This window comes from Triturus cristatus, chromosome 10 (genome assembly GCF_964204655.1).
Source record: "Triturus cristatus chromosome 10, aTriCri1.1, whole genome shotgun sequence".
NCBI lineage: Eukaryota > Metazoa > Chordata > Amphibia > Caudata > Salamandridae > Triturus > Triturus cristatus.
In genome coordinates this window covers 1,219,640,708-1,219,657,877 of record NC_140593.1, presented here as the reverse complement: position 1 = coordinate 1,219,657,877, position 17,170 = coordinate 1,219,640,708, and the positions used below count along the sequence as shown (strand labels likewise).

Sequence of the window (17,170 nt, the reverse complement as noted above, 5' to 3'; positions counted from 1 at the left end):
ATACCAGAAGTAAAGAAAACAAGGAGCACTGAAAGCGAACGCATCGCGATCGCTAGTGTCAACTAGTGGTGCGCTCGCACCACAGAGGAGCAGGGGGGGTAGGGAGCACGACAGCAAGGTGAATGCGCGTGGTGGCCACTGTCAAGAATGGGCGTTGCCTTTGTCCAATCGCGTACCATAAAAATAAATTTTTTTAAAAAACACGCGCAAGCCAATGCCAGACGGGGAAAGCAAAACCCACGCACAAGCATGTGGGTAGCTTTCTAAACCCCGTACAAGATGTCTCGCACTGCAACGCTAGGTGCGAGGCCTAAAAAGTACTGCTTACTGCCAGTCTTCCAAGACATACACAGATGAGAAGAAATTAAGTTATCAGAACTAAAAAGAAATGCCCTATTTAGATTATGGAGAAAAGGTAAGATAATCGCTAAAAAAAAAAAACAAAAAAAAAAAAAAATTGAGCCTTAAGAGCCCTGCTCCCAAAGTCCAGGCAGTAGATGGAAACAAGAACTGGGCTGAGACGGTGGGTGACACAAAGGCACGGAAACAACCAAGTACACAAGGGGACACTTCGAAAATAAAAGTAGTAACTGAATCTTTTGGAAAAGCGCTCAGTGGGGCAGACTGCAGTGCAAACAACTCCTCTTAGTATGAATGAAGGTAAAACTTGAGCAGAGGAGTAAACGTTGTACAGAGAGAAATACAGCTTAAACAGAATAAATCTTGCTCAACAGAATAAATTTTGCTCAACAGGCAAAATAGTCTTTAATGAGACAGCACAAAAGCACATGCCCATTCAGCATTCGGTAAGAGGACTCCTGCTCAGCGGTGAACAATTTCTATGGTTTTTGTTTCTGAAATAGAAATATGGCTTATAGAAAGTTAAGCGGGTGGATTATAAAGCTAACCCTCATTTGGTCTCTGGAACCTTCAATCCACGGACTACTGGTTTAGAACAATCAATACACCATCATGCATCTTGGGGATATATATAAATAAAAATGACAAAAAAAATGTTCATACACACACAACAGAAGCAGAATTCCCAGCGGTCCCATAAAAATGAATGTAACAATAGAAAAAGAAAAGGGGTTAAAGTAGTATAGAACTCCTCCTCCACAGGGGATCCCATTTTCGTCAACTCATGCATAAAGAAAACACCACCTTTAACTCCAAAAGGATATTAGTAGTGTCTACATTTATTACAAAAGGTAGCAAAAAGTACAAAAAAGTAAGCTTTAAAAAAATGCATGAAGCCTTAAAAAACGAAGAGCACAAAACCAGGAGCCCTAACTAGAACAAAGAGTACCTGTTTATTGGCCTTCAAAACAGTCCTCAAAGTGGCGATTTGCTCCCGCTTGGTGCTCAGGAGGGACTTCAGCTTCATTATCTCCTCCACCAGAGCTTCCTTGTCCTTTTCCAGTTCAGAGGCCAAGCTGCCCGCTGAGGTATGGTGCCAGGACAGTGCAAGGGCACCCTGAAGGTGACGGATCTGATCCTTGACAATGGCCACAAGGTGTGTGAGGTTCATGGGCTCTTTGGCATAATCGCCACACTCCGACCCCATGGGGGAGCTCTGGCTGCCCACAGGTGACTGATCACCGCTACCACTTGTGTCCAACACCTCTGGGTCAGAGTTCAAGAGCATTTTCCCAAAGATATCAGAGGACTTCCTTTTCCGAATTTGTAATTTTGACCCACGCCCCTCCTTGTAGTAGTCCAGCATGACACGGTTAGGGGTGAGGTTGTTACACATGCAGATGTGGTGGTAGAGATTAGCCAGTTCCTCTGTGAAAAACATTAGCTCCTCCTGAGCCATGACAAGTTTGCCTTGAAAGTCTAAGGCCAGTTTCCTAGAAGCCCTCAACTCGTCCTCTAACTCAGCAAGGATCTCTTGATCACTCCTGCCAGACTTAATATAGAATTTGATTTTCTCTGCCAGCTCCCGAGAGTCTGCCTCCCACTCCTTTTTTTCGTCACTGTATTTGGCTTCAAATTCTAGATACTTCTGCCGCAGTTCATGAAGTTCTTTTGTCAACTGAGCTATTTCCACATCATCATACATGTCCCCACACTGGCGAGTCCCTTCCCGGGTGCTTGTATCCTCCATGCCACACAGCCTAATCGGACTCCCCTCTTGAATTTTTTTCAGAGCCCTTACTTCATCGGTTAACTGGTTGTTTTGTAGCTTTTGTTCAGATAGAGCTTCTTTAGTGATGTCAAGTTGCTGCTGTAACTCTTGCATGCTGTTTACTAAAGACGACTTCTCACGGTCGACCTACAAAAAAAAGAAAAAAAGTTACCAATACTGAAATTCAACTCAAATTATCCTCAAATGCAAGTCAAGAAAACATTAGACTGGGGAAAAAAAAAATATGAAGGTTTGGAAATTTAAATGGGCCCCTTGCTTCTCAATCATGCGATTTTTCACAAATATTCATGAACAGCGAATAGCTCAGTCTACTGGCAAGAATCTGTACCGCTCAAGGGGGAAAACAACTGCATACAAGCATGGTCAAACTATGTTTTACTTTATAAACTACTGAAGCCACTTAAATCTTAAACTGGAGATAAAGGAAGAGGCAACCTCTGAATTTGCCTGGTTTTTAATGGAAGGAGGAAAAAAAATGAAACTTGGCAGAGAGACAGAATAGCTTTAGAAGATGGAGAAAAAAAACGGCATTCTATCTTGAAGTAAGGGTGTGTAAAATTTCATGTGCATAAATATGCCAAGTTTTGGAAAAATCACAAACTGCAAACATCAGCATTTGGTGTTATATTTTAGCAGGACAACTTTCGTGCAAAAAAAGAAAAGAAAAGAAAAAAAAAGCCACACATGGAGTGCAAACTCGAGCCGCTCGAGTCGTAGTTGTTCTCCGCACCCGCTACATTTATGCCACGAACGGTGTGTCCGTCTAACAGCCACACTGTGGAGGTATGGCTAGTACACTGGAACACATCTAGGAAGCAACTGAAGGAATACGGAGGGACAGTCTGCAAAGGTGAACAATGTAAAAGAATCACCACACACTACACCTAGGCAGCTTTTGGAGGGTGGTCTATTCCACTCTGCAGCATCTCACAGAGAACGCACACCTACAGTGGATAACTTACAGTAAGATCACAGCTATAGGGAGAAGGGGTAGGTACTTTACCGCAGAACCACCTCCAAAGAGAAAGTAGACTGACCTATCACTGACTGCAATACGGTCTATTCTGTATCTCATACAAGAGGGAGATAAATGGAAAGAACTGCTCAGTATCTTGTGACAGTACCAGGCACCAAGGATAAATGGGGCTCCAGAAAAACAATAGACTAATCTTTTGTTGCCTTGTACAATTCACACCCAAGGACATTAAGGACTGCAAAATAGGTGTAAAGCTAAATAAAACATTTTTAAAAAAAATTGCCATCTCATTGTACTTCGCAAGCCAGGTGTTCATCCGTATTAAGATCATTGGAGACGGGCTGAGAAGGAAGGTTTTGAAAAAGCCAGTCTCTAGAATTTAAGATCTGTACTTATTCAGCTACAAGACACAAATCCTATAGGCCAGGTTTTATTCATACACCAACCTCTTCCTAGAATGTGTAGATGCAGAAAAAAAAAAAAAATACAATTGGGTATTCAATAAACTATCTGGCCAATGGGTGCTCAAAAGCATTGTGAATGTAGTGGATGCAGTATTTAAAGTTAGGATAAAACGTTATTGCTTTGGTGACAACATGTACTGCACTTTTCTCTACGGGGTTGAAGGGTTCCTTTAAGAAAGCAGCTTGCACATGGCATAGGAATGTATTCAAACAGAAGGGCGATATCATGGGTAGTTTTGGCATTGGCAAGTGATACGAGATTCCATTTTAAAGAGGTGGTGATCAGGCTTACTGAGAGTGTAAGAATGATAGAGTGGTCTCTGTAATTCCACATTCAGGTAGATGCAACAGCCCACGAGGGTTTCCACTCCGCATCCAAGGACTGAGGCACAACTTTAGATTGTGCCAGAGGATCACCAACTCTGCAGTTTTAGTTTGCACAGACTTTATAAAGGGCTGGTGTAGTGCAGAAATGGAGAGAGCAATAGTACAACTGAAATGGGCAGGCAGGTGTGGGGAAAGTCCAAATCTGATACAAGACGTGGCCCCCTTTGTGAGAGGGTCAAGTGGATGAGGTGTGAAGCAGCACACCAAATGGGAGCGCTCGGGACGTTATAGTGAGCAACGAAAGGCAATAAGACGGCTAAATGGCATTTGATATTAACCAACAGAGAGGGCATGGAGATAAACAGGTATTGGGATGAGAAAAAACACAAAGCACTACTATCATCTTGCAGAACAAGCATTAGGAGGGGGCCGGACAATTCTTGCCACCACGCCATGAGTAAGTGTGAAGTAAGCAAATGGAGAAATATGGGAAATTTCCTTTTATTGGCCCCTTATAAAACAACGATTAACAAGATTGAATGAAGTGAGCTGCAGTGGGGAGGAGGAAGAGGAGGGTCATTTATCACGTTTTAGTAAGTGTGCACAGGATATGGTATATTTGAGGTGCTGTTTAAGTCTGCCGGAATGTGGTTAAAGGTGACAGGAGAAGTCCTGAACAAAGATGGTCAGATAACATCACGTAGAACAGAAATTGGCATTTCCAAAAGACAGCAAGCCCCTTGGTTAGGGATCGTGGGAGAGCAAATAAGCAATTAATCCGCCACCTGGTACAGCTTTCTAGAGAGCGAGCTTCGTCCTTTGTTTACCGAATATTGATGTCTAATGCACAGTCAATCTCCTGTCCAACACATTTGGACATGTGGAACCATCTGCCAAGCCTTAAATGCTTTTCTGAGGCACTGCAATCTTGTAAGAAGATTTAAAAAAAATATTTGTCCTTCAATTACCTCGTGTATAGTCCTTAAACGCTAGAAACAAAGCACTACATAAGACTAAATAAAATAAAGAAAAGTCAATCCTTGTGCAGTAATAATCGGACAGATAATTTGTGTTATTTGAAATACTGAAGTGTACATAAAGAAATGTCAGTCCTAATGCAAGGGAGTATGTTAAGTGCTTTCAGCACAACAAACACACACACACACACCATGGTGCAAATTCTTTAGGGGTGGATTCATGTTGCCCCGCTGCTTGCTCTACGTCTTATGTTCTTCCATCCCCAAACCCAAGACGGTCAACTAAGGCAGCACTGGCCGTCTACTCCACTGTCCGTTGTTCCTCCAGCTCCCCACCTTGTCTTTGGACATAAATGCCTCACTCCTGTCCTTTACATATTTATTTTTTGACTGAGATTCATTCATCTGCTGCTCTTGCCGATAAAACGGATGTTCTGTTTAGACAACTCATTCCATATCACCTTCTATTCAATCTTTTCATTTTCTTCCTATTCTGCGTTTCTATTGCTCTACTCCGGTCATGTCTTGCTCTTAAATGGGCATAATCTTCATCTTCTGACACAGTCCTGCATCCGCTCCTAATCAACAAGGAACACCGACACCCCCCCCACCAACCACCAGCATACTACTTAACGACCTATGCTCTTGCAACATCCCTTGTGTCTATTCACTCTCTCTACTGCCTTTGCACCCAGATCCTGGCTTTTACATTCTCTGGTGCCTTTTTTTTTTACTTCAGTCCTCTGGTTTACCTTCTCCACTAACCCGAGCGCTGGTGGGAAGAAACAAATAAATAAAAATAACAATCCTGCTCACTTGAAGACCTCCCTACCCTTTCTCTTCATGGCTCTGCTGCTCCACCTACCAAAGAGCTCCATTTTCAAGGCACAAGTCTACAGGTCACACCTCACACTGCTGATCCCACTTCATACTCTACCTTTAAATGTTTCAGGTGCGGTTACTTGCGTCACCTAGAAATGGATACCTTGTTCTGCCTTTTCTCCTTACTTCCACACCTCTTCCTTTACATTCATGACTAACGTTCCACCTCACCTTGCTGAATCCATTCCCCATATGGATTTAGGGCCATGCTACTAATCCTTACTTCAGATTTGCAAACTACATTTTCCAATCCTTCAACCTCTCCATCTCTTCTAGCAGCTTCCAGACAATTTAAACAGGATACCGTTCTCTCCACTTTTGACAGTCTGCCCTTGATCCTTTCTTACCCCACTCCCTCAAACTATTGTCCCCATTTCTTTTCAAATTTGTTGAGATGGTCTTTTAGACTTCAATCTGTTTTTCTTCTCCAACAGATGTACTAATTCTTAAGCAATACCTTGGCTTTCAGTCGGCCCACTAGCTCCAACTCGATTCAGTATCTCTGGTACAGTACTTAAATGGGTTGCATTTTACTAGTTTTGGGCAGGGCATAATGTAGATTGCTGGCCACCTCATGGTGTTCTTGGGTTTTTTCTGTGGTCTTCTCATTTTCATCTACACCATCTAGACTGCCTAGGAGTCGTTCCTTTGGCCATTCAGCACACTTTGTGGAGACCTTTAGATATGTTCATTATCAGTATTGATTATTTACTTCTCGGTCTTCAGCTGTTCATCAGTCCAGTCTAGGTGTCATGCCTTTCCCACCATCATATCAGTTCTAAAACCAACTTTATTTTTGTATTCCTGGTTTCATCCCATTGGCCACACATTCTCCTATAACAGTCCCATGCTTCTCTCGGTCTGTTGTCTTTGGCCCATTACTTGGTGAGTAGGATGGTTTGTTCCTTCACTACCTCTGTTCTTCTACCCTTTCATGCTACAAAGATTCTTTCATCTGTTCTCCTGCTCTTACATGGACTAATGTTGCTCTCCTAGCACCTTTTCCCTGTTACTTCATTTCCCCCCATGTTGGTTTCTCACAACCCTCCACAAGCTCACATTTGCCCATACAATCACACGTTTCCTCACTCTAATCCTGCTGCACATTGAATACCCCTTTTTAAATGGTTACTCTACCCCCTCCGCCCATTTCTTCTAGTCCTCGCCACAAAAAAAATTCCCATTTCCGTTCATTCGTCATACCTGCCAGCCCAAAAATAGATACTATTCCACTACATAGTCATACTGCCCCCCACTTTACAAATGATCAGCTCTCGAATGACCACCTCTCTTCACTGGCCTATTCTCGGCAACCGTTTTGATGCTCTGGTTATTACTTGGTTTGTGTCATTTTGACCTGCCTGTACATCACTTTTCCGAACACTATAAATAGAACAACATTGGAAGGGAGAACAGAGAATATGGGAGAATGTTAAGCACTTACTAAAATGGTGGGAAGAAGGGTTGTGAAAGAGGGGACAAGGGGACATGGTTTAACGGAGTAGGTGAAAGGGAGCAGAGTGAGCTGAATTGGAAAAAGACACTAAGTGCACATAAAAATAAAAAAATTAAAGGGGGGGGGGGGGGTAAATGCATGTTTATTTCCATACCTAAAAAAAAAATCCCTTGCTTTAGGCTTGGTTATTTTTTTTTTTTTTACAAACTATCTGAATTTCAAGGCTCATAAAAGATGTGGGTTGGTGCCTTCAGTTGCTAGTCTGGAAGGCAGTGACTCCATTAGAAGGAAAGAAAACCCCAGCAAGGGCCGCCCTGCCTTTGGGAAATCACCAGGATAAGGCACCCAACATTTCCCAGGGTTGTTCTACTATCGGTCCTAATGTTCACCAGCTGACGCAAGCTCCAAGATCTGCAGAATACGTTGCCCCAGTTACTTCCCCATTAGCGTGTGTGCATGTGGCATGCCTGAATGAGGAAGGGCACCCCAATGAGCTGACACGCAAGGCCTTCTCACAGTTTCCAGCCACAAGAGCCATTCAAGCACAGCGAAGAGTCAGTCGAGAAAAGAAACCACAGCTGCTTTTGCATACAGAATGTATTTGAGACAGGTGCAGTACTATAACCAGTGTGTTTCCACTGGTCACTCATGTACAGATGGATTAGAGGTAACATGATCTGCTGTCCTCCATGCAACAGGCTAGGCTGCTTCCTCAGGGCTCTCAAAAAGCTTAGTCTACTTTGGACAGGCTCATCTGGTTACTTAACTCCCTCCCCCGCCCTCCAATCTGAAAGTACAAAACGAGGCACCAACAGCAAGCTTACAGCTGCAGGTCCAAGTATGCACTCGCTACCCAAAGACAAACATTACCACATCCTGTGAACACTCAAACTACAGTGGCCCTTGAATCCTGCCCCCCCACTGTGCCTTACCCACTCCCAGCCATTCACCAAACGTGAGCTTCTTAAGGTCGCTCGTGCTTGTAGAAGTTTTTCAAAAACGGAAGAAAAAAAAATATCACATCTTAAACAAATCAAGAGAATAGGTCGTTAATCCAATATTAGGTTCACACAATTGAGCATTTTCCAAAACACTGTGTAGTGACTAACACCTATACCCCATTTAAAACATACAAGCACCAGTCAAAAGCAGCCCGATCACTAACACGCACCCACACCGGCACCAGACACCTATAGGCACGGTCTAATGTGGGGTCCTCGATCCATGATCCTTGAGAAGGATGTCCCTTTTTACTAGCTACAGACGGCAGATTCAAGAGTGAAATGTGCCAATTCTTACTTATGGAAAGTTCTATATTGGACTATATTACAGGACATGGGTACTTGGGATAAAGTCTCCATTCCTGGCACATTCCACTCAAACATGGCAAGACACTGGTGGAACAGGACACGCAAACTGGCAATTAGTAAAGCAATACAGGACTGACCACTGTAACAAGGGAAAATGTGTTAATATGAACAGAGACGTTTCCCATTCTATAGCCAACTGAAACAAAAACAGCGCATCTGTTTTAAGCAATGTTTAAGTTCCTTTTTTCATTCCATTATTGCTGAGTTGGACTTTAAAATCTCGCCATCCGAAGTGCACAGAGAAACTTGCTGCTTTCTTTTGAACACAGACCAGTAGAGATCCAGCCTTTTTTAGATGTACATTTCAGGCGCTATCTTATCCATCCATAAATAAGTAAAAACAGGAGTCTGCGATTCAGAAACTTGAAGTAAATAAACAAAGGATTTCCCAGTTTAAAAGGATATGAAGGCAAGTGAAATAGTCAGCAGCTGGAAGGTGAACAACCATGCACACCAAGCACTCCCATAAATTCAGACTCTGGAATCTAGGTCTCCGTCTAAGGCAGGATAGTCCACGTAAAAGAAGAACTGCTCTACTCCAGCTTTACAAGACATCATGAGATAATTTACATAACATGTATACAGTCAATGTTTCAGACTTGGTGCGTCCTGAAACTTCATAGGACTACTCCCAAGCAAGTGTACCAGCAGAGTATCACAAAAGCTGTCAATAGCAACAAAGCTGCACTCATAGACAAGGGCCCCGATGTCCGCCATGCAGCGGACACAATGCAGTGACCACTGCTGAAAATTCCAAAAATAGAATGTGACGAAGGAAAGTTGAATCAAAAAACACATGTTAAAGGGTACAGTCATTCGTAAAAGGGTGGTTTCGACCAAACCCTGGCCGCCCTTTGCTGCAAAGTTTGAGACTAGCTAATTCAGCTCAAACTCATCACGGGTACCCACCCAATGTACATGGTCATTATACAGTTTGGAGAATGACGACAGCTTGGAAGCACTACCATAAACACCTTTGTGTTCCCTTTGTGACCTCACCGTTTTAGAGACACTACAATGTATAGCAATAGATATTAGTTTCCAAACAAAGGGATGGGCTGTGTTTCACAAGTAACCAATTAGGTGTAGGAGCATGCCCCATCTCATTCCCAACAGCATGCTCATTGGCCAGGAGCAGGTATCAATCCATTTCATGAGTTGGGCTATTTCCAAGCCAAACCCTGGAAACACTGCACATGTCTCTGACCCATCGCACAACAACCCTGATCAGAATCACAAATAAAGATGTTAAGGCTGGGGGACTGGCACTTCCAAAGCACACCGCTAGAGGGCGATGCTGGATTCGCCCACGCAAACAGAGGATTAAAGAACTCATCTCAGCAGGGTCCAAGCTCCTGAAGACCAAACATGGCTGCCACCAGGGCCTCTCACACACAAGCGAGAAGGTGTGAAGGAATACCTGCATGAGCTGCTGCTTCAGCTTCTGAATCTCGGTCAGGCTCAGCTCACTGAAGAGGTCACAAGCCAGGCTGGGCGCGGGCTGATAAATGTCACTGCTGCGGGGAGTGGACATGCAGAAGTCCCCATTGAGCCGTCCGAACCCGCCGCCGTTGTTGTAGCCACTGTCCAGCTCATCCTCGTTGAGCTCGTCCAGGTTGACCTGAAAGTTGCCAAGGGAGTCGTAGGCGTTGAGGAAGCCAGAGAGCTCGCGCCGCAGGTCGTTCTTCTGCTCCCGCTCGCTTTTCAAGGTCTCCAGGGCCTCCTCCAGCTGGTGCTCAGAGATCTCTCGCAGCCGCACCAACTCCGCCACCTGCCCGTTTAGAAGCTCAATCTCCTCGTCCCGCCGTTTCAACTCATGCTTCAAGCCTTCAAATTCCACCTGCAAACACAAAGGAGGTGTTTGTTTAGCTTTTCGGAAATAACTATCACAACAATCAGAAGCCAAACCTTTGGATGCAAGCACTCTAAACCCCAATTCGAGATTTTCAGCAGTCTCTTCGAAACAACAAGCACTGGCAAAGACAATAAGTATCACCTATGGGACAAATATTGGCTGTAACAAAACAAAACCTCTGAATATCTTTCATCCAAATATGAAGTATACAGTATAGACCGTGCATGAAGACCGCAGCACAAAAAGGCCATGCAGAGCAGGGAGCGCAGAGACGTCTGCATCTTTTCTCAAAAAACGTTGGGGCATCTTCTGGCAGGACAGTAAGGGGTAAGCAATAAAGGGAGAGCGGGGTGGAGCGCACAAGCAACAGAGCAGGAAGGAGTGCATGTAAAAAATATATATAATGATGTACCTCTAAGCGGCGAGCAGTGGAAGGACACTGGACAAAGGAAGCAGTACTTCAGCCTACTTAAGGGTAGGGATAAACACACAAAGGAAGTGAAGCAGGCACTCGCTGTACACGGAGAAGCAAGGAAATGAAAGTGACGCCAAACGATGAGAAGGGGGGGCCCTAAACCCCTGTAAGTAAACAAAGTGTCTCCCGTGCGCCAGCACATGCGCTATTTCAGGTGAGACCTAAAGTATAGTGTGTGGGGGACTGTTTTGGGGATGGGGCGGGATAAAATTTAAAAGAAGCGAAGGTGCCTGCCAGACATACAGGACATTAAACAGTACCCCAAAATGTGTGGGCACAACCGGATGAAGGCAGGATAGCGTTTATAAAAGAGGTGGGAACGTGTCCTACCTCAGGAGGAAAAAGGAGTAGTTACCATGCGGTACCTCTACCACGCAGGTTAAGAGCATACATTTATGTAACTTTAAATTAACAAAGGGCATAGGAATGTGTAGTAGTAAGGGGGGGGGGGGTAGCAATGCCCTGAGAGCTCGGGAGTGGGTAGAGGCAAAGCGAAGTAGGGGTGATTTTAGGTTTTAGGAGTGGGTAGAGGAAACCGGATGTATTAATGATTTCAGGGCTAGGTAAAGGTGAAACAAAAACCTTTAGAAATCACGGCATGGTTTAATGATGAATAAAACCTCTTCTAAATTATAAAAGGCGATAACCAACAAATAAGTAAATGTGACAGCAGCAAACATTAATTCAGAAAAACATACTGTCTGGCAAGAGTCTTAAACGAAGGGAGTAGGTAGGTTTACACCTTCATCAATTCAGGAGACCAAAAAGTAGGTTTCAGATATTGGGCACATGCAACAAGGTTTTGTTTTTAGTGGTTTACGTTCAGCTCTTAGAAATATCGAGAAGTTCAAGCTTCAACTCCGATGGTTTCAAGAGGGGAAACCCCCCACAGAAAGAATATTTAAGATAGTTGCAAGTGCGACAGCGCTGTCTCAGCCAAGAACTAAAAATACAGCTCATCAAACAGTTACCCTGAAGGTCCATACTATCCGTGACACCTCCTGAGATATGGTTTCCAACATATTTATAAACAAAAGAAAGGGGAGTAAGCAACATTTTAGCATAAATATATACACACACCTCTTTTGTACACAATAACCGCCCAACAGGTTGCCGCTCTCAGCACGGCAGGTGTCGCAACTCACAGGAGCGGTTCCGTGCAATATATCACACCAGCAGTCCAAAAACAACGTTGCGCACTCAGGCTTAGTAGTTTTTTAGAAATGTATTTTTCCGTGCCACTCAAAAATGAAGAAGCACTGAAACGAATTCAGCCACCTGGCCTTCCTCTGCGACACAGACAAGGCCAGGTGGCTGAAACACGTTTGTCAGTGCTGCTTTATTTTTGAGTGGGATGGAAAAATAAGTTTCTAAAAAACTACTAAGCCTGAGTGCGCAACGTCATTTTTTTTTGATGCTTCAATTCATTGGAAATGACATTGCAAGAAAAGACTGCTTTGCTGAAAAGCTGAAAGAGCCTACTGAAAGCTTGAGTGACTCCCAGACCAAGGGATGTGTTATGTTTGCACTCATTACACCAATCCTCCCACACTGCCCACCAAGTGAGCTACAGAGCAGAACTCCGCAGGCATGCTAAAGGACAAGAAGTCTGTAAAACAGGGCAGCGCGTGCTGTAAAGAGCGGAGGAAATGGGCTCTTAATGCAATACCTGGCTCTCCTTCAAGGCAGAGACTTGCTTCAGCAGGGAAACGTTCTCCTCCTCGAGCTCAGCACAGTCCTGCATTTGCCGCATCTCCCGGATCTTGCACTGTTTGATCTCTGCACGAAGCTGGGCCTTGTCGGTCTCCAAACTCTTGCACTCCTGGAAGATGGGAAATAGGCGTGGGGAAAAAATTATAAGACCACATCAAATAGATACATGAACACATACACCACTTACACCATCACACCCGCTAATCTACATAATTCTGCTAGTCACTACAGGAGCTACAAAGCCTACAAACATTGTGCTTCAAGCTGGTCACCATCTCGATTGTTCTTCTACGTCATAAGAGTAAAATATATTTTTTTTTTTTTCAATTCATCAACATTAGAGGAGAGCAGAGGGAAGCGCTTCAAGCCTTCACCACTGTTCCCAAGAATGAATATTCTCACATACGGTTGCCCATTAGCGCCACTGATTTCTCAAGTCTCCGAGGATAAAGACCTCTCGCCCTCCCACACAATTAGTCTGGCGTTGGCAATCAGACTTTTAGCTAACTTTTTTTTTAGGAAAGCAATTGCGCCCATATCAATATTGAAGATAATTCTTTTTTTTTTTTAAATAATCAAATAATTGGCTAAAAGCAAGGTTTATGATCACAAAAAGCACACATTACTGCAGTCCCTGAAGAGAAATACTGTGTGTGTGGATGTGCCACTTGCTAAAGGGGTTTGACACAATGGCCTATGGTGAACTGGGCAGAAGAAAAACATGACCAATGGATGAAGAGGGCCGCTGAATGCCCCCCTAAGTATACCATACATATATATTTTTAGCCAAATTAAAAAGGGCTTTGCTAATACCACACGTAAAAAGGAATTGCAAGCAAGCATTTCATTTCTCTAGAAAGAGAAACTGTTGCACACAAGGAAGCGTCTTTGGCCTGGAATCAAAGAAACTCAGTGTAAACCTTTATTAAAGCCTGAGGCCATCGCGAAAAAAAAAAAAAAAAAAAAAAAACGACGACTGCATACTAGAAACAAAAAACAAACAAAAAAAAGTGCTGCAGCTGCCACACAAAATAGGAGTGAACGTGTGATAAAGAGGGCTGTCGAAAGCCTCGATGTTCAAATCTATTAAAAACGTGTGAGTGGGATGAAGTATTTTACTTAAAGCACTCCCCAAGTTGGGCTGATTTCATGCTGGAAAGCTAAGCACGCCCCCACACTACCTTCGGCGTCACTGCAAGGCTGTACTACAAAGGCTTCCTTGCACAGTACCCTGTCTGGAACAGTCTTCAAACCACCAACACTCACCGCTCAGGCAGAGTGAACACGTTCTTTTTTGAACAGTCGACTCATTTTGAAAATGGAAAGTTTTAACTCGGCAGATGGGGGGCGGGGGGGGGGCGAGGAGGGGCTCCAGTTTTCCTACCCTCTCAATGGCTTGGTTACCTTCTTGAGCTCCTGGAGGGCAGAGCTCAGCCCCTCGTTCTCAGCCGCAGTGTTGGTCACGAAGGAGCGCATCTGCTTGACCTCGCTCTGCAGGTCTTCTACCTTTTCTTGCAGCTTGGCCTCCTTGACACAGTTTTCCTTGAGCAAGTTCTCCTCACTTCGCTCACGGTCCGCGGCAACCCTCTTATGATTGATCTGGGATTCTGACAGAGCCTAAACACAGAAGTGGATACAAGTTGGAAGCAGACAAAAAGCGGATGTAAATCGTCTGGATTATATCGAAGATGAGCCGAAGACAAATTGTGGAGCACAAATGAGAATACTGTTCTGTCAAAGGTAGCGACCTACCCCCCCCCAACAAATTCAAGAAGGTGTGGAAACTGTGTCGGGGACAAGTGCATGTTCTGACGACACCACCGATTAGTTACAAATGAAATCAAGCATTGGCAAAGGCAAAACATAAGGCACTGGGAAGATTATGCAATAGTCACTTTATTTTGCAAGTGAATGTCACAAAATTAAAATAAACCCACACACAAAACGTTCGTACCTAAAACTTCACACAACAGGCTTGCATTAAAAGGTTTAAAACTTGTTGTTTTCTTTTGTTGTTTTTTTTTTTTTTTTAAAGGAAGGCTTTCATTTGAGCCAGACATTGATTTGTAATTGAGACACGGTTAAATATAGCCAAGCACTCACATTGTAAACCGCTACAATGTTACCGCACTTCATAACAGCAGCTTTAACAAGCCCTGCCAAAGTCAAACATATGTCCGGCCTTTGAGAAGCCATCTTTTATTTATCTTTTTGGAAACATACAGAATAATCATTAAAAAGAATTGCATGCATCGTTTTGCAAAATAAAGATTAACCGCTGCAAAAAGAAAGGTTAACAAGCATTTGCAATGCAATAGGTCTCGCATTTATGCGAGTTTGAGCTATTTGCATTGTAAATGACAATGCCTTTTATTTGTGTTTTAAAACATAAATAAAAAGCATCGTCCTATACAATGCCAATAGCTTAAACTTGCGTAAACGCAAGACCTATTGCATTGCAAATGTTTGTTTTCCTTTGAATTCTGGGATATGTAGTCCTGTTTTATAATGAAAGAAACAGGACTACAAGTCCGAGAAGTCAAAGAGAAAATCTGACGAGGACCAGCACATCACATACGGACCACCCTGGAGTAGAGAACATCAGAATGTGCACAAACAGGCAAATTTAGCAAAAACGTAAAAAGGGGCAACACGGTGCTTCATTTTGACACGGATCCGAAAGTATTACTTGTCAGAGAGAATCGGCTCAACCTCAGTGCAGCCAAAATTCCTGTATACAAAAATGTTCAAAATAGATACTATGTTCTGCAAGAGGCTGTCTGAACGAACGAAGGGAAGTGGTGGAGTGGGTCATAAGACCCCTGATTTGGGAAGCTTGCATGCACATGGAGGGGGTGGGGTACAGAGATATTTTTACATTGGGATGAGAGCTCTTTCATTCCTCTCTTGAACGTAATTCATAACCAGTGCTTCCGCCGGTTAGGGGAAATGTAATTCCAGATATTTGGTACTGCCGCAAGAATGACTCATTAGGAGTGTTTTGCTTAGTGAATGTTGGGATTTGAAGCACCAGTCCTTACTCACTGGGAGACGGAGGGAGGCCAACCCAGGGACGTGCCATTCTCAACAGGGACAAGTCATTTAAACACGTTTGTTGTTAGTTAAATACTCTTCCCTGATCTGTGCTATGATCACAAGCGTGAATTCATGCAAGGCCAACCCAGACTTCCATACTTTCGATGTCGATATGCTGAGTGCCTTTATAATAAGCAGTTGTAACACGGATTACGTGCGGCTCTTAGAAATGGCAGAAGGATGGTACAAAGCTCTATATGGAACACTGTCACTATTGCAACATAAGAGAACTAATACCAACGGCGATGGTGGGACCGAGCCACTCACACTGTCCCTGCCACTCGTCAGACTGTCAGTTCAGCCCAGCAAAGATAATGGCGGAAGTAGCACCTGTCTCCTGTGGGAATGGATACCCTCGAACTACTATGTGAAAAAAACAGAGCCGACGAGGTGAGCCACAGGGGAGAAATGGTGTTGGTGGAGTGCGAGGTGTGTCGTGGTGAGAGGTGGCGCCAGTCTCTTCGTGAACTTTGTGCGCAACCAGGCATGCAGCCACTCCAAACACAAGCAGTCGTGTTCCGTCCCAAAGCTCATGTTAACAAGTACAGGCTATGCCAAGCGGAAGTGATCGCGTTTGCAATCAAACATCAAAGCGGTGAAAGTAATCGAGCAGAGCATCAAAGGGCTGGGTGAGAAGGGAGGGGGGAATGCAAGGAGCAGCTGTGCACGCCATCGTGCACTCGAGCCCTAGGCCAGCAAAACCATGTGGGTAGCACTTTTGAAAGCCCACTTACAAAATGTCTCAAAGAGACAACTTTCGCTGTCTCAGCGAGACCTAAAATGGACATGTAAGAGTGAAATAAAGAAACAGGGAATGCAAGGAGGTGGAAGAAAAAGGCATGAGGTGTTATGGGATGAAGTGTAGGCAGCCCTGGTATTCATTGACCGTGGCATTCCGCAGCGCTAGCAGTGGGCTCTAGGAAAATCTCTTACCTCAGCTCGTATTTTTATATATTTTATAATATATTATTTTTTCCATATATATTAAGCCCTGGTAGCAACAGCTCCCTTTAAAACAACCTGGCTTTCGCATATTGGCCGTCCACACAGAGCAGAACACGGAACTTTCAACAAAAACCCCCCCCCCTTGAAATATTCACGAAGTGCGCTTACCCCAAGGCCAGCGACTCCTCTCAGCTCCATTATCAGCCGCATCGTTTTATCAGTGCCGAAGTCCCCGCAGCAGAGCGAGTCACAAGAAAACTCATCTACATATTGCTTCTGGATTCGCCGGGAAAATGTGCGGAGACAAATTATAGTGTCACAATAGAGCTCATTAAATTGTAATATCTGATTGTTATGTTACCCTTTACTCCCCAGGTACCCATCCCTTCTGAAGCCTTTGGGAAGCTTTCTTGAAAGGCACACAGATTTAAGGACAGTGAGCGTTCACATACATGAGAAAAATCTATTGTGTGCTTTCGAGT

General features: G+C 43.9%; 1 protein-coding gene across 3 annotated transcripts in view; it reads right to left on the bottom strand.

Annotated features, from left to right (window-relative positions):
• LOC146797109 (protein bicaudal D homolog 2-like) overlaps positions 1 to 17,170 on the bottom strand; it is a 136,353-nt gene that overhangs the window by 101,988 nt on the left and 17,195 nt on the right. For 2 of the 3 annotated variants that reach the window (XM_085629749.1, XM_085629750.1), the window contains exons 3-6: positions 14,052 to 14,264; positions 12,604 to 12,756; positions 10,025 to 10,444; positions 1,310 to 2,278 (exon numbers count right to left, since the gene is read on the bottom strand). In XM_085629749.1, coding sequence (XP_085485875.1) covers positions 1,310 to 2,278; positions 10,025 to 10,444; positions 12,604 to 12,756; positions 14,052 to 14,264 — 1,755 coding nt within the window. Of the gene's footprint in view, positions 1 to 1,119; positions 2,279 to 10,024; positions 10,445 to 12,603; positions 12,757 to 14,051; positions 14,265 to 17,170 lie in introns of those variants that run through there. The other variant, XM_085629751.1, reaches the window with a different exon arrangement.